The sequence below is a fragment of the Pimephales promelas genome, chromosome 20, assembly GCF_988280905.1.
Source record: "Pimephales promelas chromosome 20, fPimPro1.hap1.1, whole genome shotgun sequence".
In the NCBI taxonomy this organism is placed as follows: domain Eukaryota; kingdom Metazoa; phylum Chordata; class Actinopteri; order Cypriniformes; family Leuciscidae; genus Pimephales; species Pimephales promelas.
In genome coordinates, this window is record NC_142788.1 from 32,034,358 (window position 1) to 32,058,143 (window position 23,786).

Sequence of the window (23,786 nt, forward strand, 5' to 3'; positions counted from 1 at the left end):
TCCTAATTCAGCTCTGCATGAGTTGTTCGGTGTCGCTCTGTTCACTTTTAGGATGTTTTTGCAAATTTGGGTATGCAGAGTTTCAATTTCTTCTTTTTCCCATTTTGAGAACTCTTGAGTTTTTAGAGGTCCCCATATCTCGCTGCCATAAAGAACAATGGGTTCAATTATTGCTTTTAGGATTTTTAGCCAGGTTCGAATTGGAATTTCATGTCTAATTGTATTTTTAATCATGTAGAAGACTCTCATTGCCTTTGCCTTCAGCTCATTCACAGCCAGATTAAAGTTCCCTGTTGAACTCAGTTTCAGACCCAGATATGTGTAGTCATGGGTGTGTTGGAGGGCTTGGTTTCCTGCTCTGAATATGTATTTATTTTCCCTACACCTGGATCTGTTTTGAAAGATCATCACTTTAGTTTTTGCCAACTTAATTTTGAGAGCCCACGTTTGGCTGAATGTCTGTACGACGTTGAGGAGCTGCTGTAGTCCCTCTTGTGTTTTAGACAGAAAGACTAAATCATCTGCAAAGAGGAGACATTTAACTTCTGATTGGGTCAGGGTTGGGCCGGGGGCAGTGGAATTATTTAATGCTTTGGCTAGTTCGTTTATATATATGTTAAATAGAGTGGGGCTCAATGGGCAACCTTGTCTGACTCCTCTTTGTTGGGAGAAAAATTCTGTTCGTTTATTCCCTATTTTTACAGCACATGTGTTGTTTTTATACATGGTGTTGATCAAATCAAATGTTTTCCCTCCAATCCCATTTTCCAGTAGTTTTAGGAAGAGTCCTTCGTGCCAGATCGAATCGAAAGCCTTCTCAAAGTCAATAAAGCAAGCGAAGATTTTGGATTTATTTTGGTATACATGTTTGTCAATGATCGTGTGAAGTGTGTAAATGTGGTCAGATGTTCTGTGTTTGGGCAGAAATCCAATTTGACTTTTGTCCAGAATTTTGTGGGTTTTGAGAAATGTTTGCAGTCTTATATTAATAATCGAACAGAATATTTCCCCCAGGTTGCTATTGACACATATGCCTCTGTAGTTGTTTGGCTCATATTTGTCTCCTTGTTTAAATATTGGTGTTATTAGGCCTTGGTTCCAGGTGTCGGGGAAATATCCTACTCTCAAAATAATGTTGAATAATTTGACAATTGCAGTTCTGAATTTTTCGTTGGTGTATTTGATCATTTCATTTAATATCCCATCTATGCCACATGCTTTGTTTGGTTTTAAAGCATGTAGTCTCTCTGTAAGCTCTTTTATTGTGATTGGGAAATCTAGGGGGTTCTGATTGTCTTTAATTTTTTTTTTCAGGATTTCTAATTTGTTTTTTAATTCATTTCGAACAGGATTTGTTTCAGTTGTTTTGTATAGATTTCTCTCGGTCTGTCTCTCTGTCCTGTCCGTCTGTCTCTCTGTCTCTCTGTCTGTCTCTCTGTGTTGCTACAGTCCCTCTAGCACTGTAACCACAGAACTCATCAAGTGGCTTTAATTAATGTTCTTCAGCCCTGTTATAGAAATAAGCAGGATGTTAATTACCCTGCCCGTCTCTCAGGTGGTTTAGCAGAGTGGTTGTGAGTTTTTAACAGGGTTTTAGACAATGTGTGTGTGTGTGTGTGTGTGTGAGGCTGATTCCTGGAAAGCTCGAGTCAGCTTTATAGCGCTTTAAACAGTATAGATTGTGTCTGTAAAGCAGCTCTACAGAAGACAATAGAGTCATTTGTTCTGATTACTTAAAAAAGATTCATACTCGATCTTCATATTCTTTGGTCACAAATAAGTGTTATAAGTTAATAAGTGCATGCTTCCTCTCTTGGCGGAATCTGATGTCACCAGCCATTCTTCTGTTTAATATAGAGAAACGTTCACCATCCAATCAATCCTCATGGATAAGAGCAAGCCCCGCCCCCTCCAGTTTTTTAAGTTTCAGCCTTATGGACAATCAGTTTAACATTTGTGATGAAGGACTCGTGGGTCCTGTGAGCGTCACTGAAATGCTCTGAGATTAGTTTGAGTCCATCACAGATCACGTGTCAGCGAACACCAGAACAGACATTAGAAGCTCTGTGAATAAAGATATTGATGGTTGAATGTCTCTCTCTCTCTGTCTCAGATGAACGGGATGGACGGGGACGTTGAATATGAGGAAATCACATTGGAGAGGGTTTGAGACGTCTCTTTTTTTAACTCTTTGATCATATCACAGCACTTCTGCATGAACATCAGTGTGTGTTTGTTTAGGGTAACTCTGGTCTGGGCTTCAGTATAGCCGGTGGGACTGATAACCCTCACATAGGAGACGATCCCAGTATCTTCATAACTAAGATCATACCAGGAGGTGCCGCTGCACAGGACTGCCGGCTGAGGTAAAACACACACACACACACACACACACACGCTTGTTACTTTCCGATTGTTTGTTTGTAATAATTTATTAAATCTTATGAGTGAAAATTGTTTTCAAGTAAATCCTGCACCAAACTTGTTTCGCTGTAATGGAACTTTGGGGTGAAGGTGCGTTGGCTGGACAGGTGAGATTCATTGTGTCTTTCAGGGTGAACGACAGCATTCTCTTTGTGAATGACGTGGATGTACGCGAAGTCACTCACAGTTTTGCAGTGGAGGCGCTGAAGGAGGCAGGGCCGATCGTCCGACTCTACGTGCTGCGTCACAAACCGTCCACTGAGAAAATTACAGAGCTGAAACTCATCAAAGGTCCTAAAGGTGCGTGAGGGGCAGCAGGTGTGCGGAGCTGAAGTTTTCAGCTGATCTGATTGGCTGCTCTCCTGTGCCGCAGGTCTGGGCTTCAGCATCGCGGGCGGCGTCGGGAACCAGCACGTCCCGGGCGACAACAGCATCTATGTCACCAAAATCATCGAAGGCGGAGCCGCGCATAAGGACGGACGGCTGCAGATCGGGGACAAGATTCTCGCTGTGAGTTTGAGCATGTCAACAATAGACAAACTTTTAATGTAGATCTTGGAAAAACATCAAACAATAAACATCATGGTCTACAGAAAACAAAAATGCGTTCTGCCAATGGGGTCGGAAAAATAATCTTAATTCAGAGGGAAGTTTATTTTTCTGACCCAACTGGTAGATTTTTCTTCTTGTTTTAAGCACAAACTCACTCCATTATGACACATTTCTGTTTCAAGTTTTAAAGTCATTTAGCTTCTCCACTAAATGTTAATGTGCAGATTTCTGCTAGAGAGGCAACACCCCAGAGGTGCCAACACTCAATGGGGCATGGCTTGTCTTGGTACTGGTACGCCAAGATGATGGCATCCACTATCCAATGGCCCAACCTCTGCTTTCCCTTCTGCTGACCTCAAAGCTTCTGAAGCTCTGCATGCGGTCCACGTAGATGCACAGGACACAGTGACTCGAATGCTGGGTCTGCCTCCTCCAAGCTTGCCATGCAAATCTCACTCGCTAATGTCCATTGGCTTGTTTTGTTACCACTGAAAGGTGATTGGGGTATCAAGAGAGAGCCCCTGCGTTAATCAGTGCTGACGTAATGTTGAACGAGACTGACTGATAGGGAACCCTGGTTCAGTGTGGTCAATCTCTACAGTGTAACAGTAAAAACACTATGAGAGGCAACCGAAGGTAGTCATTGGATGTTCAGTGATGCAGGTTAGTTGTATCAAATGATCTACAGTTATGAAGTGTAGATCTGTGTGTGTGTGTGTTTAGGTGAATAACATGTATCTAGAGGATGTGATGCATGAAGATGCAGTAGCGGCGCTGAAAAACACAGGGGAGGTTGTTTATCTGAGAATTGCCAAAACCCTTCATCATCATCATCAAGACACCTACAACCCTCCTGACATCACCAGCTGTGAGTGCATACACACACACACACACACACACACACACACACACACACTCTGATATTTGTGTGTTTCTGCAGCCTATGCTCCTCATATGGACATGTCTGATTACCCACAAGCCCTCAGTCCCTCATCTCCACGCCATTACTCGCCCGTCCCTAAAGGCCTCTTCCTGGGAGACGAAGACATTCCCAGGTGACCACACATGTTTATGCAGATATGCAAATTGGCACATATCATAGACACTTTCTATTGCTTCTATAGTTCTTAAGCACCAGAGAAAGACGTCTGCAGCCATCTTTAGAATTTTGGGTTTGAATTTCCATTTTATGGTAAAGCTCAGAATATTTCTATGGCATTGAAGAGTAATTAGCTGGTGAAGTGAATTTACTTACTGTAGAGTTCACGGAAGTTATCATGAGCATTGTAATGTTTGAAGCAGATGTCAAAACAAATGTTGACGACGGCTCATATGGTGTACTGTAAGCTCGTGCTCATGTCCATCAGGGAGCCGCGGCGTGTGGTCATTCTCAGGGGCTCCACCGGGCTGGGCTTTAATATCGTGGGCGGTGAGGATGGCGAAGGGATCTTCATCTCCTTCATCTTAGCAGGAGGAGCAGCTGATCTGAGCGGAGAGCTGAAGAAAGGAGATCAGATCCTGAGTGTATGTCCGATCCACACACACGTCTCCTGGGACATGCTTTACGACTGTCACTCACTCGGTGTTACTGTTGCAGGTGAACGGTGTGGATCTGCGTCATGCGACTCATGAACAGGCGGCCGCTGCACTGAAGAACGCAGGACAGACGGTCACCATCATCACGCAGTACAGGCCCGAGGGTGAGACGCACAACACATGCTAATGCTAAAATAGCTAAATCTGCACTGACGAATCAGAGCCCAGCGAGCCTGACACGTGTGTGTGTGTGTGTGTGTTTAGAGTACAGCCGGTTCGAAGCGAAGATCCATGACCTGCGTGAGCAGCTGATGAACAGCAGTTTAGTTTCTGCAGCGGCGTCGTTACGGAGTGGAAAGAGAAGCTTCTTCATCAGGTACTGAAGACAGAAACACACACAGACTCGAAATGAAATTTTTGTTTGCTTAGCTGTTTGCTTATAATCTTAATTTTAAGGTAAAGTATTATTAGTTTTCAGACTCCACTAGCAGATATTTGTTCTTGTTTTAATCATAACCTCACTTAATTTTGATTATTCATTTGTTTTTAGAAAATAAATCTGTCTGTCTGATCATCTGTCTGTCTGTCTGTCTGACCATCTGTCTGTCTGATCATCTGTCTGTCTGTCTGTCTGACCATCTGTCTGTCTGTCTTTCTGTCTGACCATCTCTTTTTGACCATTTGTCTGTCTGTCTGTCTGTCTATCTGACGTCAAGTCACATTTATTTATATAGCGCTTTTCACAATACAGATTGTATCAAAGCAGCTTCAGAGTGATAACATGAAAGTAGTACAACACAGATCAATAATATTGTTAAATATTAAATAACCCCAACTGAGCAAGCCAAAAGCAAGGCGACAGTGGCAAGGAACCAAACTCCATCAGATTGGATGGAGAAAAAACCTTGGGAGAACCCAGGCTCAGTCGGGGGCCAGTTCTCCTCTGGCTTACATTCATATTGTTTATATATAAATATTAAATATAAATATTGTTTATGAATCAAACGGCGCCATAACATATCGCAGGCGTTGAGTCGTCTCTTCACAGGCGTTGGTCTTCTCTTCACAGGCGTTGGGGCATCCGAAATCCCCGTGAGAGGCTGGACACAAAACTGGACCTAACGAACGCCATTTTTCTCGGGACAAGCGTCCCGAGATAACAGCAGAAAGGCAGATGGGAAATAATTAGCATAGCTGATGTTCATAATGATTTCCATTATACGGGAGTCGGTGTTAGAAAACCACTATCTCACGAACTCTCCGCAACCCAACCATACGCGCCGACCCGTTTGTCTAAGAGGCTGTCGAGCCCCACTGGTGCGTTAAGCAGTTTCAGTGGCAAACGGTTCCGTATGGCATAACAGAGGACTAGAAGGTAAGCATTATGTGAATGCTTGACTAAAGAGATGCGTCTTTAATCTAGTTTTAAACTTTAGGGTTAGGGTTAGGGTTAGGGCTGACGTCTGTCTGACCATCTGTCTTTCTGACCATTTGTCTGTCTGTCTGTCTGACCATCTCTCTGTCTGACCATCTGTCTGTCTCTGTCTGACTGACCGTCTGTCTTTCTGTCTCTCTGTCTGTCTGACCGTCTGTCTGTCTTCAGGGCTCTGTTTGACTACGATAAAACGGCAGACTGTGGGTTCCTGTCGCAGGCTGTGAGCTTCAGGTTTGGGGACATTCTGGAGGTGTTTGACTGCAGTGATGAGGAATGGTGGCAGGCCGGAAAACTGTCTCCACATGGAGAACTGGAGGAGACTGGCTACATACCCAGCAAGAGGAGGTGTGTGTTTGTTTGTGTGTGTGTCAGTGAAAAAGCAAAGCAGATGCAGTGAATATACACTCACCTAAACGATTATAAGGAACACCATGCTAATGCTGTGTTTGACCCCCTTTCACCTTCAGAACTGCCTTAATTCTACGTGGCATTGATTCAACAAGGTGTTGACCTTAACCCTCACCCCTAAAACATTCTTTAGAAATGTTGGCCCATATTGATGGGATCGCATCTTGCAGTTGATGGAGATTTGTGGGACGCACATCCAGGGCACAAAGCTCCCGTTCCACCACATCCCAAAGATGCTCTATTGGGTTGAGATCTGGTGACTGTGGCGGCCATTTTAGTACAGTCAACTCATTGACATGTTCAAGAAACCAATTTGAAATGATTCCGTGGCCGTGGCATTTAAACGATGCCCAATTGGCACTAAGGGGCCTAAAGTGTGCCAAGAAAACATCCCCACACCATTACACCACCACCACCAGCCTGCACAGTGGGAACAAGGCATGATAGATCCATGTTCTCATTCTGTTTACGCCATATTCGGACTCTACCATCTGAATGTCTCAACAGAAATCGAGACTCATCAGACCAGGCAACATTTCTCCAGTCTTCAACTGTCCAATTTTGGTAAACTCTTGCAAATTGTCGCCTCTTTTTCCTATTTGCAGTGGAGATGAGTGGTACCCGGTGGGGTCTTCTGCTGTTATGGTTATTTCACAACGAGTGGTTATTTCAGTCAAAGTTGCTCTTCTATCAGCTTGAATCAGTCGGCCCATTCTCCTCTGACCTCTCGCATCAACAAGGCATTTTCGCCCACAGGACTGCCGCATACTGGATGTTTTTCCCTTATCACACATCCATAAACACGACGGTCATAGGTTGTGACGGCTGTCAATCACAATGTGTAGTAGTGATTCGTTCCATGTGTTCCCTGTCGAAAAACGAATGGATAATTCGGGAAATTACAATTTGATTCAGAATAGAATAATGTGCCTCCAGTATAGTTTTAATATTTGGTTGGTATGTGCTGTTTTCCTGTTGTTCAGCCAAGTGTGCTCTCTGGTGCTGGAGGAAAACAGAATTTGTCAACTTGCTGCCTGCTGTGGTTGTTTTAATTCACATCCTTTCTAAAAATATGAAAGTTTTTGTTTTAATATATTCTTAAAGGGACACTATGCCAGAATTGTACCTTAATATACAGTAACAGCTTCAAAGTAATTTCGGTGGTAAACAAACTCATAGTTGGGCGAATCATCCTGGTAGTAAATCTTGGGGGGACGCTGCTGGGAAAAACAGCAATGCAAGTTTGAGAGGAGCGCCCCCGACAAATCTCACGAGAATCACAACATGCTTCACGGCAACGATGTCACACACATCACCCGCAACAGGAAGCACGAAGACACTTGCGCGCATTTCAGACGTGATACTCGACGATGGAACAAACAAAGAATATGCGGTCGGAAGAGACTAGGGTATAGAGAATGAGCCTCTCTGCCCAACCCGTAAATAAATGCGTCAATCCGCAAGTTTTGTTAGAGTTTTTTAATGGTCTAGTGGTAGATCTTTAGCCAAGCGTGTCAGAGGTTACAGGTTCTACATTTTTTTTTGTCTCTCATCAAAACTGAATACGTTCGTCAGTGGTTACAGTCTATATCAAGCAGGGACACGTTCTTGTGCATTTTATTTTGTGATATCACCGGAATGAATAGAGATCCGCAACTGCAATAGATTGAAGAGCGAGTGAAGACTGCCCGCGCGCCGCCACAAGAGACGCGATGCAGCGGACACGAGCGCTCAGCTTGAGTTCAAAAACACAATTTATCTAAGAGAGAGACGCTCTGCGTGAGTGGTATTTACGACATTAGCGACTCTAGGGGTGGAATTCCTGCATAATGTGCCTTTAAAAACCTTACTGTATATTTTTTGAAAAAATGACTTACACTAACTCTGAACATCACACACAGCAACTGATCAGTCTGTGTGTGTTTGTGTTCCTGTAGGGTGGAGAGAAAGGAATGGTCCCGTATGAAGACTCGCGGCAGAGACGCCGTCAGCGGTGAGTGAGTGTTTGGCTCTCAGCTGTGGCTCATAGTGGCTCATGTGACTCTCACATCCTGTGTGTGTGTGTGTGTGTGTGTGTGTGTGTTTCAGGACGTAGCGATTACATCGTGAGCTATGAGACGGTTATTCAGACTGAAGGTGAGTCTTCGGGTCTACTACTGCATGTGTAGCCAGCAGGATTGGAACCGAGGTCTCTGGCATTGGGAGGCAGGCATGCTAACGAGGACAATAAAGACTAGTATTGTACTTGTGTTGCAGTTGCAATAAACACTGAAATGGTGATTGACCGACTCAAGCTCACAGCCTTTAAAGAGATATAGATTGTAATTGAAATCTATATGCACAAATAGATAAGCTGCAAACAAATTAACACTTAAATGAGTATTTTGGATGTTTTCTGTCCACTAGTCTGAAGTTATGGATGCAAATCTCAAAATTGACCAGTGCATGAAAAACAATGCTTTCGTCGCTAATGTTAAACCATAGAGCTTTTATTTTGGTGGGAAACTGCAGGAAGTCCTGTGCTGTAATTGTAGAATTAATGAAATGTTACCAGTCATATGGACAATGTGATGTCATTTCCTGTCCTGCAGTGCACTACGCCCGTCCAGTCATCATCCTCGGGCCGAGCAAGGATCGCGTCAATGACGATCTCCTCTCCGAGTTCCCGGACAAGTTTGGCTCCTGTGTCCCGCGTAAGACATCCCAATTCAGTTCTCTTAAATAACAGCATCGATTTTGCAGTTCATCAAATGTAACACAAATTTAATTCTTTAATTTGAATCAATTCAGTTCTGTAATAGTGTCAATATTGAAAAGTTAATCATTTATGAACTAAATTCAATTCAGTTAAATACCGTGTTAGTAATCCGCAGTTTCAGACATCTTTCAGAATAGCACACGCATGATCCAGATCAGGGGCTTAGCAAGTCCACATGTCGTCGGTGTATGAATGAGTGTGTGAATGAGTGTATGAATGGGTGTATGTGGGTCAATGTGTAAAGCGCTTTGGTAACCATTGGGTCTGTGAAAGCGCTATATAAATGCAGTCCATTTAACATTTACCAACATATGTACACAAGAAATTATGGAGAAACAAGCAATTACTGCACATGACATGCATACAAAAATATATTTATTTTGGCCGCAAATTAAAAATGGGCTGCAAATATCACCACAAATATCTATTGGGTGGCGTTTATATACCCTGATCCACATAATATGATGCTAAAGACTCGTGACACTCCGTGACACTCCGTGTGTGTGACAGACACGACGCGGCCGAAGCGCGAGTACGAGGTGGATGGGCGCGATTACCACTTTGTGTCGTCGCGGGAACAGATGGAGAAAGACATTCAGAGTCACCGGTTCATCGAGGCCGGCCAGTACAACAGCCACCTGTACGGGACCAGTGTCCAGAGCGTCAGACAGGTGGCAGAGCAGGTGAGACACACACACACACACACATCACTTGTACAGGAGCAGTGTCCAGAGCGTCAGAGAGGTGGAGGAGGGGAAACTCATGGGGAAAGTGTGTGTGTGTGTGTGTTTTCAGCAGGGGAAACACTGTATCTTGGATGTTTCAGCGAATGCAGTGAGGAGATTACAGGCTGCACAACTTCACCCCATCGCCATCTTTATACGACCCTCGTCCCTGCAGAACATACTGTGAGTCAGTGTGTGTGTGTGTGTGTGAGGGAGAGAGAGAGAGTCAATAGCCACGTTTCCACTGCCGGGCCAGTAGCCCCATAGCGCTGCCCTAAACTCTGAACACGCCTTTCTGGATCAAACGTAATACAACCAAACCCATTTCAGCGGGTATTATGAATTAATGTATTTTTTAAGTTATGAAGATAGCGTGTATATTAACTCACTGGCCGTGGCTGCAATAGTGTCCCGATTGTCTCGCGAGTCGCCACTAACAGAGGGATACCAATGGAGACCCAGCACAGCGATGGAGACCCAGCACAGCGATGGAGACCCAGCACAGCGATGGAGACCCAGCACACCGATGGAGACCCAGCACAGCGATGGAGACCCAGCACAGCGATGGAGACCCAGCACACCGATGGAGACCCAGCACACCGATGGAGACCCAGCACAGCGATGGAGACCCAGGACAGCGATGGAGACCCAGCACACCGATGGAGACCCAGCACAGCGATGGAGACCCAGCACACCGTTGGAGACCCAGCACAGCGATGGAGACCCAGCACACCGATGGAGACCCAGCACACCGATGGAGACCCAGCACACCGATGGAGACCCAGCACAGCGATGGAGACCCAGCACAGCGATGGAGACCCAGCACACCGATGGAGACCCAGCACAGCGATGGAGACCCAGCACAGCGATGGAGACCCAGCACACCGATGGAGACCCAGCACACCGATGGAGACCCAGCACAGCGATGGAGACCCAGGACAGCGATGGAGACCCAGCACACCGATGGAGACCCAGCACAGCGATGGAGACCCAGCACACCGTTGGAGACCCAGCACAGCGATGGAGACCCAGCACACCGATGGAGACCCAGCACACCGATGGAGACCCAGCACACCGATGGAGACCCAGCACAGCGATGGAGACCCAGCACAGCGATGGAGACCCAGCACACCGATGGAGACCCAGCACAGCGATGGAGACCCAGCACACCGATGGAGACCCAGCACACCGATGGAGACCCAGCACAGCGATGGAGACCCAGCACACCGATGGAGACCCAGCACAGCGATGGAGACCCAGCACAGCGATGGAGACCCAGCACAGCGATGGAGACCCAGCACACCGATGGAGACCCAGCACAGCGATGGAGACCCAGCACACCGATGGAGACCCAGCACAGCGATGGAGACCCAGCACACCGATGGAGACCCAGCACAGCGATGGAGACCCAGCACAGCGATGGAGACCCAGCACAGCGATGGAGACCCAGCACAGCGATGGAGACCCAGCACAGCGATGGAGACCCAGCACAGCGATGGAGACCCAGCACACCGATGGAGACCCAGCACACCGATGGAGACCCAGCACACCGATGGAGACCCAGCACAGCGATGGAGACCCAGCACAGCGATGGAGACCCAGCACAGCGATGGAGACCCAGCACAGCGATGCAGACCCAGCACAGCGATGGAGACCCAGCACACCGATGGAGACCCAGCACACCGATGGAGACCCAGCACACCGATGGAGACCCAGCACAGCGATGGAGACCCAGCACAGCGATGCAGACCCAGCACAGCGATGGAGACCCAGCACAGCGATGCAGACCCAGCACAGCGATGGAGACCCAGCACACCGATGGAGACCCAGCACACCGATGGAGACCCAGCACACCGATGGAGACCCAGCACAGCGATGGAGACCCAGCACAGCGATGCAGACCCAGCACAGCGATGGAGACCCAGCACACCGATGGAGACCCACCACACCGATGGAGACCCAGCACACTTGTAATTTCAGCATTGATGTATTTTATAACGTCCTCGTTTCTTCACATGCCGTCACATTGATGTCGTAGCTTCAGATCATAACGTTCCATAACACCGATAAACTCCACCTTTTACCTTGAGCATGCCTCTAGCCTGAGCTGGCCTGCTTTGGCCCAAGGTATTCGACGGGCCAGAAATCCTGGCCGTTGGCTCTGAGTAAGCCCCGATCAAGCCCTGGAAGTGACGGTGGAAACGCGACTGGCCCTGGCATGCACTAGCATGGCTCGACCGTGGAAACGTGGCTAATGATCATAAAAATATTCATATGATAATATAGTACTTTCCTCAATCACTTTTGTTACAAAAGAAAAAAAAACACAATTCAACACATTTGATGAAGTAACTTAGTAGAGTGCACATAACGACGCTCTCAGAAGCGTGGCCAATCAGACGAGCATGTGGGCGGAGTCTCTCTGCTGCGTGGCCAATCAGATGAGCGTGTGGGCGGAGTGTCTCTGCACTGCTCACACTCGCTACAAACTGGATGCGTGTGTAACCCGATGGAACTGTTTTGATGTCACTAAAACTGATGCAGTTATTCATGAATACTGTACACATGAATGTTCTTGTTTAGTTTATTTTCCAGTTATTAAAGTGATGACACTCTCAGTGTGAACTAAAGCAGAGGGTATTGGTTTCAGAGACATCAGCAAGCGTGTGACGGAGGAACAGGCCCGGAGAGCTCTGGACCGAGCCGTCAAACTGGAGCAGGACTTCATCGAGTGCTTCTCAGGTAGGGTTGGGTACCGAAACTCGGTGCCAATAGGGAACCGGTTCTGACGTAAACGGTAGTAACCAGAACGAATTAGAATGAACATTTCGGTGCCTGATTTCGATGCCTGAGTCTGTGGCATGAGGCGCACACACGCAGTATCTCGCTCTCTCCCTCTCCCTGTCCGACGTGCGCGCACTATACGGTTTATTGCACTGTCTGATCTGTCTTGCACGCGCACTCTTGCTCGCTCGCTCTAGATTCCGGGAGATTTGAACTAATTTGGGATCATCTGGGAGCCGTTATCAATATGCGGAAGGCTTCCGGAACGTCTGCTGATAGCGAGGAGATTAAACACACGTGAAATGTACACGTGGCTGCATTTCACGTGTAAATTACGCGTCAGAATAACGATTGTCTATGGATATAGAAGAATCACCATTCGCACCGCATTGACGCTCACGTCGTCATATTATATTAGCGCGCGCATCATCTGCTCTGAGTTCTCTACCGAAAAAGGAAGCTTGTCGGCAGCGCGAGATATTTGGCAGCGAACGCAGCGTCTCGTTCCCTATTCAGAGAACATGGGTTACACAGAGACGTTCTCTTTTATATGTTTACTCAAAGCTGCGTATAAGATGCAGTGGAAACGAAATATCAAACTGGCTAAGAGCTTAAGATAACTTAGCCTACATGACTAGTTAAAGCAGACAAAACATGGAAACCTGTAGCCATGTCGATATTATATTACCCTGTTAGTAATCTCTATTAATCTCCAGTATAATTACATTGTTTAATATAATATTGTTTTATTTGATATTATGTAAATATGAACTTTTATTTTATATTGGTTTATAACCATATGTTACTTCTATTTATATTGTAAGTTAATATTGTGTCCAGTTTGGCCCTGTAAATAAAGGGGTATTATTATTTTTTGACAAAGTGTGTGCGGTTTCGTTTTCTTAAGTACCGTTTCAAGAACCGTTTAAAAAATACCGAGTAGGTACTGGTATCGGATAAAACCCAACCGATACCCAACCCTATTCTCAGGTGAGCCTTCATCGTCACCATCCTCATAACTGTTGTGTAGCGATAGTGGAGGGCGAGAGCTTCAAGGAGATGATTATAATGATTATGTTGTTGTGTTTTGTAGCGATAGTGGAGGGCGAGAGCTTCGAGGAGATCTACCACCGTGTGAAGTCTGTGATGGAGGAACAGTCCGGCCCGTACATCTGGATCCCGGCGAGAGAGAGACTGTAAACACTGTCACCGGACGATCTGCAGATTCACACCATCATCTCATCCATAATCTACATGTAAATATGCGTCAGATAATATTAAAGTCTAGAGTAGGCGGGGACGCTTACCTCATCGCCATGGCAACAGTTCATCGCCGGGTTGGACTGCTGTAACAGCAACAGACAAAAACACGTGTGAACTAGCCTTAACGTGTGTGTGTGTATGTGAGATGCTTGTAATGATGATGATGATGATGATGATGAAGGTGTTAGGTGGTTTCCATAGTGATTGTGAGCTCAGTGAGTGTAACAGTGTCTGAGGCAATATAGACATGAGCACTGAGCACTTTACTAACACATACACACCCACACACACACCTCTCATTGTGAAATGTTTCTATAGGGCTATTCTTTACATACAATACACACTTTATAAACTGCACAGGGAGAGAAATGTGTGTGTGTGAGTGAGTTTGTGTGTAAGTACAGGTAAGTGAGTGTGTGTGTGTGTGTGTGTGTGTGTGTTTGTGGCTGAGTTTGTGTGAATGCGTGTTAGTGAGTGTGTGAGTGTGTGTGTGTGTGCGTGTGTGTGTGTGTGTGTTGATGAGTATTATTATTTCTTTTATTGTTATTATTCTACAGCTGTACATACAGATCCAGATGATCTGAACCAATGGGGCTTTAAACACATAACACTGCACTTCTCTGAGCCAAAACTTCCCACAATCCATCTCTCTGCCCATACAAACATCATGCTGTATGCTACAGCGACCCATAATGCACTGCGCTCGGTCTACAACATTTAACCAAAGTGTTTTCTTCTTGAGTTTGTGTGATTATGACGTTTGAGTTCGTTTTCTCATTTCAGACTCATTTTCACACATTCTTAGATGCATTTAAATTTGCGAAGCGACAGCCGTTCTGTATAATGTGAAATAAATGGATTAATAAATATATTTCCTGTTGTAAACTAGCTGAAATACTGAAATGATGATTCATTAAACTGTTTTAAATAATTATTCAGGCTTTCGTGTGTTTCTTTGTGTTTACAGGTGAAACTTAATATGAATGATCTTAAAGGGATACACTTTTTTGGGAAATAGACTAATTTGACCACTCCCCCAGAATTAAACAGCGACAGTTTAGCCAATCACAACACACCGGGCCAAACTAACCAATCTGAGCCCGCTGCCTGTTTCTGAGGGAGTGTTTTCATAGACTCAGGAAGTCAACCGCTCGTTCGAGGATAGAGGATAGAGGTTCGAGGATCACGGCTGACAATAAAGGTGAAGTTTATGAAAAATAAGACTTTAAAAAAAAGAAAAAACACGAATACATATTATATTGCACCCCATAAACACAATCATGCAAAGAAAAAAAGCAGTCAACCCCCACTTTAAATACGGACGTAGATGCCACTAAAGCTGCCACCTTCCAGTGCCTAGACAAAAGCCTTGTGATCCTCCTGACATTTTTAGCAGAAGAGTCTTAGGCCAGGAATTCACTGCTGTTCCACAAGACCCACTCAGGTAGACTTGGATAACACTGGGAACACCGAACAGTGATGGCAGAATGACAGCGAAAGACACAGACTCGCCATAGGGAGCTGTACCGTGGAAGAATACACATATGGGATCACCGTAGGGATCGCAACATGGACCCCAGCCTAACACAGGATCCACACTGCTGACGAGTGATAGGCCGAGCACCAGACGCTCCGCCTTGTCCAACGCTGAGGGGTGTGGAGGAACTCAACAGAGTTCGGACAAGGAGAACTCAAGGGGTTAAATAATAATAAACGTTCTATGGGAGGAAAAGTATTGCCTACAGACAAGAGCTATATATAACACAATGCGCAAAGTTTTATATTAATGGCATTTCCATTAATATATATATATACAATATATACAATATATACAATAAATATATATATATATATATATGGGTTAGGTTAGGTATGAATATATATATGAAGAGTTCAGATGCAAAAGCCTCTAAATGCCATTTGAAATGTTAGGGTTAGGGTGTAATAGGTAATCTTCATTGCCATTTAAGTGAAATTACTGAACTTAAATATACAAGCTTGATAAAAATGATCATTCTAGAAGAAAATTTCAAATGGCACTTAGAGGCTTTTGCATCTGAACTCTTCATATATATATATATATATATATATATATATTTTTTTTTTTTTTTGAAAGGGTTTTGTCTCTAAATCTTTAAAGAAAAAAACTGTGGGTCACATTAGTAAGGTTAAAAATATTTAGAACTTTAAATAACCATAAATGTATTGGTTATAAATAAATGGACACTTGATTCTTCAACATGAGCAAGTTTCATCAATATCAAGATATTTAGATACATGAATTAAACCTGTCACTCATATCTTTTAAGTTGTTGCGCTTGGGATAACGTCAACATGGCAGATGTCCAGATATCATTTATACTTAATGTGATCAGGCTATAAAGTACCTACACTTTTAGCACTCGTCAAGTTAATTGGAAATAAGTATGTACCCAATGAGTATGTGGTTTAGAATAAAGCCATGGTCCAGCCATATCAAGGCAAGACAAGTTTACATATCACTCAAAACTGCAATTCCCAGAATTCCTCTTGCTCCTCACCTGCACTTAATTGCCCAGCCATCATCCTCAGCTGCACCTGATCAGCACACTCATCACCACAGTATTTAAACACACCTCAGACACTTTGTCTGGTTTAATGTGGATTATGCACCGGTCTGCTAACCTGAGTTATTTATCCTCTGAGCTTTCACAAAGATCCTGTCTCCTAGTTCCCTTGTCTGTTCTCGACCTCTGATGCTGAAGTTTCAGCCTGTCCTATGAGTGTGTGTGAGTGTGAGAGTGTGGAGGTGGTCTGAGCAAGGATGCAGGTCAGGCACTTGAGGTTTTTTTTGAGCACCCATTTATTTTTATTGTCTTGTTAATGCACTTTCTCACACCTCATTGTTTTACAGCTGTCTGATGTCTCAAAGTCCCGAACGTGACTTGGTCAATCCCAAGACGAGCCAAGTATGACGATTGGATCAAATGTAGACCTGGATTTGATCAAAGAACAAAGTGACACCACCTCCCTCCACCAACTTCATTAAACCTTGGAGGGGTTTGGGAGAGCAGGTATACTTGTGTGCTATGGTCATTAAATGTCTTTATTGAGGTAAATGTAACATTATGTGACTGTAGTCACTCCGGCTGTTATTGAACTTTTATCCGCAGTTGAAAAACACTGATTGGTCGACATTACAGTGTGTATGAGGCATAGATTTCAGTAAGTTACTGTATCTTTCAACACGCACCTATTGATCATTTGTGTTTTTCTATTAACTAGGATTTTAAAGCGATTTGATCTGTTCACGTGCCGCTTAGACTGTTACAGTGATCGGACACATTTAAAAGCGCGATATTTATTGTTCGAATTTCATAATAAAATTAACAGAATCCGAGAGCTGTGAATTTGTTCCATATCAAAAGTAATCTTCTCTGTCCAGTCTGTTCGGTGTCGTCTTTGCTTTGATTTTTCTCTGTGTGAGAAAATGGGCGTGTGTGTGTGTGAAAAGTGTTAGTTGTGAGTCCATTGTCAATGTGAAATTTGGCAGCTCTGTGTTAATCTTTTATTTATTTTTTATTATTATAATTATTTTTTTAAAGCGGTCTTGTAGTTTGTTCTTGTTAATGTCGACGTGTAGGCTACTATGTGTGAATGTGGATTGTAATCTGCAAGTGTGCCATTATTTGCCTTTTTTTTTAATCTAGTAGTACTTCCAAAACTCTTCTCTTTCACCTTTAAACTACTTGTATTTATGCATTTGTCCTATTTGTTTTAGTCAATTTTAGTTGTACTTCTCAGAATGGTTTCAACATGTCTTTATGCCACCTTATTTTAGTCTTTGCTCATTTTCTTCATTTTGTATTTATGCACTTCTGTCCTTTTCAATGTGCCATTTGTTTAAATTTATGATTGTCTTTGTAGCACTTATGTTCCTTTGCTCTATATATATAAACTTGCAGCTTGAGGTTTCACTGCAAAGCAGTCGGTTAAGTGTTCACTGCGTGTCTCTTCACAGTGGCAGATAAATAAACTCAACGGTCCGTGGGGTACAACAGTGTTCGCCTCTTCTTATGCAGTCAGAATTTGAGAACTCAGGTAAGAAATGGGCATCCAGCGGGTTTAGGTTCACACAGCAAACAGTGCATCACATCACTTCATCTCAAAAATTCAGCACTCAGTGGGAAATACACATATATGGCCGTCGCCCATCTTCTAAACTGGCATTCACATCAAGAGGTCCCACAGACACAAGAGAGGAGGCTGGGCTACTCACAATCTCTCACAAATGATCTTCTGTCCCGTGGTTACCTCCTTCTCAGGTAGGTGTTTTTTTTATTATTTTTTTTATTTTTGTGTTAGTAGCTCTGTCGAATGGATTCATCAATCCTTGATTTTCTTCTTTACTGCTTTCCTGGTGCTTGTGTTCTTGATGTTGGTGCACAGGTTCCCGAGATCCTGAACGGTGACGAGCGCTTCAGAGCTGTTGTACTGCACGTGGGAGCGAACGACATCAGGCTGTGGCAGACGGCCGTTCTGAAGGACTACAGGAGCCTGATCGAGACGGTACGCAACACATTGCCTGCAGCAACAATCATTGTGTCTGGACCGCTTCCCACATACAGACAAGGACAGGAAAGGTTCAGTAGACTATCTGCACTAAATTAATGGTTTATGTTATTGTGTAATGAACATAAACTGCTCTTTGTAAATAATTGGAATCTGTTCTGGGAGAGACCGAGGCTGTATTGTGCTGATAGACTTAACCCCAGCAGAATCGGCAGAGTCTTTCCTTCACTCTTTAACCTATTTCTTATGTGCACATCTAACCCTTTTTGGGTCTTCTTTAAATAATCTTTTTTAGATTATTATTTTTTTTCCCAATAAGTTTCTCTAGTCGTCTTCTATTTGTTTTTTTTGTTTTTTTTTTTTCAAAAAAAGAAAAATTTCTAATCCTTAAGCATATCCACGCACATGTTATTTAGCAGGTGGTTAACTGTTCAATTACTGGCCAGAATTGAACAGTTAAAGCCCCACGTTGGGTGCCATGTTTTACGGTGTGTGTGCTTTAATCTTAACACCTTTAATCTTATTATTTATTATCCTCAGGTTAGGTCGAGTAAGTCAAATCTGCCCTAAATCATTAGCATTCGAATGGTACTTACAATTTGTTCAGATGACTTCTCTGTGGTCAGTTCTTGCTTAAGGTTTATTAACACTGCTAGACGATTACTTGTAATTAGCATTAGTTATTTATTAATGTAAATATTCCAGAAAAAAGTTAGGCTCAAAATTAAATTCTTTATGCTCAAACTCTGGAATCTACTCCTGTGTAAGGGAAATCATTATGGACATCAGCTATGATAATTATTTCCCATCTATTTTCTGCTGTTATCTCGGGACGCTTGTCCTGAGAAAAATGGCGTTCGTCAACTCCAGTTTGTCGGAGCTGTTGTGCTGAACGTGGGAGCGAACGACATCAGGCTGAGGTTCTGAAGGACTACAGGAGCCTGATCGAGACGGTACGCAACACATCGCCTGAAGCAACGAGCCTTGCACGTCTAACCCTTTCTGTGTCTTCTTTAAATAATCTTTTCTAGATTTTTTTTTTCCGACTAAGTTTCACTAGTCGTCTTCTAATTGAGTTATCTTTAAAAAAACAAAATAAATTTCTAATCCTTAAGCACATCCACGCACACGCTATTTAGTAGGCGCTTAACTGTTCAATTACTGGCCAGAATTGAACAGTTAAAGCCCCACGCTGGGCGCCATGTTTTACGGTGTGCGCTTTAATCTTAACACTTTTTAACCTTATTATTTATTATCCTCAGGTTAGGTCGAGTAAGTCAAATCTGCCCTAAATCATTAGCATTCGAATGGTATTTACAATTGTTGAGATGACTTCTCTGTGGTCAGTTCTTGCTTAAGGTTTATTAACACTGCTAGACGATTACTTGTAATTAGCATTAGTTATTTATTAATGTAAATATTCCAGAAATAAAAGTTAGGCTCAAAATTAAATTCTTTATGCTCAAACTCTGGAATCTACTCCTGTGTAAGGGAAATCATTATGGACATCAGCTATGCTAATTATTTCCCATCTGTTTTCTGCTGTTATCTCGGGACGCTTGTCCCGAGAAAAATGGCGTTCGTCAACTCCAGTTTGTCGGAGCTGCTGTAATGCACGTGGGAGTGAACGACATCAGGCTGAGGTTCTGAAGAAGTTCTACAGGAGCCTGATCGAGACGGTACGCAACACATTGCCTGAAGCAATGATCATCGCGTCTGGGCCGCTTCCCACGTACAGACAAGGACAGGAAAGGTTCAGTAGATTATTTGCACACACCTAATAAATAGTAAGTCAAAGTCCAAATCACAGTCTTTGTTGTCCAAACTTAATTGATATGCTTGGTGTGGAACATTATCTTGAAACTGTGTCTATTCCTCGTTTAGTGACGCCTGTGGAGAGACGACTCTGCTTGTGAGCTGCTGGATCGGCGGTCAGCACTTGAAACATCACAAGCCGATGCTCACAAGTCAGTGGTTAGTTACTCTTTGACTCTGACTTTGTCTACTCCATGCGTTTCTCTCCCCAGGAGGACGCGATCATCTCTGGCTTCATTCAGTTGAGCACCGACACAACACCATGGATCACACAGCGGAAGACACGAGCCAGGACCAGAGCTAGAACCTCTCCGCCGCCCCTCCCGGTCTTGGAGATTTCGACCCGGAACCGCTTCTCCCCTCTTAGCGAGTCGGAACGCGACGCCACCGTGATCATGGGCACGTCCATGATCCGTCATGTCTGTGCTACCTCAGGTAAGGATAAGGTGTGCACTCACTGGTTTCCTGGTGCTCATGTTCTTGATGTTGCTGCACAGGTTCCCGAGATCCTGAACGGTGATGAGCGCGTCGGAGCTGTTGTGCTGAAAGTGGGAGCGAACGACATCAGGCTGAGGTTCTGAAGGACTACAGGTGTCTGATCGAGACGGTACGCAACACATCGGCTGAAGCAACGAGCCTTGCACATCTAACCCTTTCTGGGTCTTCTTTAAATCTTTTCTAGATTTTTTTTTTCGACTAAGTTTCACTAGTCGTCTTATAATTGATTTATCTTTAAAAAAGAAAATAAATTTCTAATCCTTAAGCACATCCACGCACATGCTATTTAGCTGGTGCTTAACTGTTCAATTACTGGCCAGAATTGAACAGTTAAAGCCCCACGCTGGGCGCCATGTTTTACGGTGTGTGCTTTAATCTTAACACCTTTTAACCTTATTATTTATTATCGTCAGTTTAGGTCGAGAAAGTCAAATCTGCCCTAAATCATTAGTGTTCGATTGGTATTTACAATTGTTCAGATGACTTCTCTGTGGTCAGTTCTTGCTTAAGGTTTATTAACAACACTGCTAGACGATTACTTGTAATTAGCATTAGTTATTTATTAATGTAAATATTCCAGAAAGAAAAGTTAGGCCCAAACTTAAATTCTTTATGCTCAAACTCTGGAATCTACTCCTGTGTAAGGGAAATCATTATGGACATCAGCTATGCTAATCATTTCCCATCTGTTTTCTGCTGTTATCTCGGGACACTTGTCCCGAGAAAAATGGCGTTCGTCAACTTCAGTTTGTCGGAGCTGCTGTACTGCACGTGGGAGTGAACGACATCAGGCTGAGGTTCTGAAGTTCTACAGGAGCCTGATCGAGACGGTACGCAACACATCGCCTGAAGCTACGATGTCTGGGCTGCTTCCCATGTACAGACAAGGACAGGAAAGGTTCAGTAGATTATTTGCGCACACCTAATAAATAGTAAGTCAAAGTCCAAATCACAGTCTTTGTTGTCCAAACTTAATTGATATGCTTAGTGTGGAACGTTATCTTGAAACTGTGTATTCCTCGTTTAGTGACTCCTGTGGAGAGACTACTCGATGCCTGTGGAGAGACGACTCTGCCTGTGAGCTGCTGGATTGGCGGTCAGCGCTTGAAACATCACAAGCCTATGCTCACAAGTCAGTGGCTAGTTACTCTTTGGCTCTCACTTTGTCTACTCCATGCGTTTCTCTGCCCAGGAGGACGCGATCATCTCTGGCTTCATTCACTTCGGCACTGACACAACACCATGGATCACACAGCGGAAGACACGAGCCAGGACCAGAGCTAGAACCTCTCTGCCGCCCCTCCCGGTCTTGGAGATCTCGACCCGGAACCGCTTCTCCCCTCTTGGTGAGTCGGAACGCGACGCCACCGTGATCATGGGCACGTCCATGATCCGTCATGTCTGTGCTACCTCAGGTAAGGGTAAGGTGCGCACTCACTGCTTTCCTGGTGCTCATGTTCTTGATGTTGCTGCACAGGTCCCCGAGATCCTGAACGGTGATGAGCGCGTCAGAGCTGTTGTGCTGAACGTGGGAGCGAACGACATCAGGCTGAGGTTCTGAAGGACTACAGGAGCCTGATCGAGACGGTATGCAACACATCGCCTGAAGCAACGAGCCTTGCACATCTAACCCTTTCTGTGTCTTCTTTAAATCTTTTCTAGATTTTTTTTTCGACTAAGTTTCACTAGTCGTCTTCTAATTGATTTATCTTTAATAAAGAAAATACATTTCTAATCCTTAAGCAGATCCACGCACATGCTATTTAGTAGGTGCTTAACTGTTCAATTACTGGCCAGAATTGAACAGTTAAAGCCCCACGCTGGGCGCCATGTTTTACGGTGTGCGCTTTAAACTTAACACCTTTTAACCTTATTTATTATCCTCAGGTTAGGTCGAGTAAGTCAAATCTGCCCTAAATCATAAGCATTCGAATGGTATTTACAATTGTTCAGATGACTTCTCTGTGGTCAGTTATTGCTTAAGGTTTATTAACACTGTTTGACGATTACTTGTAATTAGCATTAGTTATTTATTAATGTAAACATTCCAGAAATAAAAGTTAGGCTAACTTAAATTCTTTATGCTCCAAAAACTCTGCAATCTACTCCTGTGTAAGGGAAATCATTATGGACATCAGCTATGCTAATTATTTCCCATCTGTTTTCTGCTGTTATCTCGGGACGCTTGTCCTGAGAAATGGCGTTCGTCAACTCCAGTTTGTCGGAGCTGCTGTAATGCACGTGGGAGTGAACGACATCAGGCTGAGGTTCTGAAGAAGTTCTACAGGAGCCTGATCGAGACGGTACACCACACATCGCCTGAAGCAACGATCATCGTGTCTGGGCCGCTTCCCACGTACAGACAAGGACAGGAAAGGTTCAGTAGATTATTTGCATACACCTAATAAATAGTAAGTCAAAGTCCAAATCACAGTCTTTGTTGTCCAAACTTAATTGATATGCTTAGTGTGGAACATTATCTTGAAACTCTGTCTGTTCCTCGTTTAGTGACGCCTGTGGAGAGACGACTCTGCCTGTGAGCTGCTGGATCGGCGGTCAGCGCTTGAAACATCACAAGCCGATGTTCACAAGTCAGTTGTTAGTTACTCTTTGACTCTGACTTCGTCTACTCCATGCGTTTCTCTGCCCAGGAGGATGCGATCATCTCTGGCTTCATTCAGTCCAGCACCAACACAACACCATGGATCACACAGCGGAAGACATGAGCCAGGACCAGAGCTAGAACCTCTCCGCCGCCCCTCCCGGTCTTGGAGATTTCGACCCAGAACCGCTTCTGCCCTCTTTGCGAGTCGGAAAGCGTCGACGCCGTGGTCATCGGCACGCCAATGGTCCGTCATGTCTGTGCTACCTCAGGTAAGGATAAGGTGCGCACTCACTGCTTTCCTGGTGCTCATGTTCTTGATGTTGTTGCACAGGTTCCTGAGATCCTGAACGGTGATAAGCGCGTCGGAGCTGTTGTGCTGAACGTGGGTGGTTCTGAAGGACTACAGGAGCCTGATCGAGACGGTATGCAACA

The 23,786-nt window shown here is 44.2% G+C and overlaps 1 protein-coding gene across 4 annotated transcripts in view; it reads left to right on the forward strand.

Annotated features, from left to right (window-relative positions):
• The window catches only part of dlg4b (discs large MAGUK scaffold protein 4b), a 33,977-nt gene extending 19,158 nt beyond the window's left edge, over nucleotides 1–14,819 (forward strand). For 3 of the 4 annotated variants that reach the window (XM_039652537.2, XM_039652539.2, XM_039652540.2), the window contains 17 exons: nucleotides 2,114–2,164; nucleotides 2,242–2,366; nucleotides 2,555–2,724; nucleotides 2,798–2,934; nucleotides 3,700–3,844; nucleotides 3,917–4,031; nucleotides 4,344–4,500; nucleotides 4,574–4,676; nucleotides 4,777–4,888; nucleotides 6,116–6,292; nucleotides 8,293–8,348; nucleotides 8,444–8,491; nucleotides 8,947–9,048; nucleotides 9,624–9,796; nucleotides 9,909–10,021; nucleotides 12,489–12,580; nucleotides 13,716–14,819. In XM_039652537.2, coding sequence (XP_039508471.1) covers nucleotides 2,114–2,164; nucleotides 2,242–2,366; nucleotides 2,555–2,724; nucleotides 2,798–2,934; nucleotides 3,700–3,844; nucleotides 3,917–4,031; nucleotides 4,344–4,500; nucleotides 4,574–4,676; nucleotides 4,777–4,888; nucleotides 6,116–6,292; nucleotides 8,293–8,348; nucleotides 8,444–8,491; nucleotides 8,947–9,048; nucleotides 9,624–9,796; nucleotides 9,909–10,021; nucleotides 12,489–12,580; nucleotides 13,716–13,822 — 1,983 coding nt within the window. In that variant the 3' untranslated portion in view covers nucleotides 13,823–14,819. The remainder of the gene's footprint in view (nucleotides 1–2,113; nucleotides 2,165–2,241; nucleotides 2,367–2,554; nucleotides 2,725–2,797; nucleotides 2,935–3,699; nucleotides 3,845–3,916; nucleotides 4,032–4,343; nucleotides 4,501–4,573; nucleotides 4,677–4,776; nucleotides 4,889–6,115; nucleotides 6,293–8,292; nucleotides 8,349–8,443; nucleotides 8,492–8,946; nucleotides 9,049–9,623; nucleotides 9,797–9,908; nucleotides 10,022–12,488; nucleotides 12,581–13,715) is intronic. The other variant, XM_039652538.2, reaches the window with a different exon arrangement.
• The last annotated feature ends 8,967 nt before the right edge of the window (nucleotides 14,820–23,786 follow it).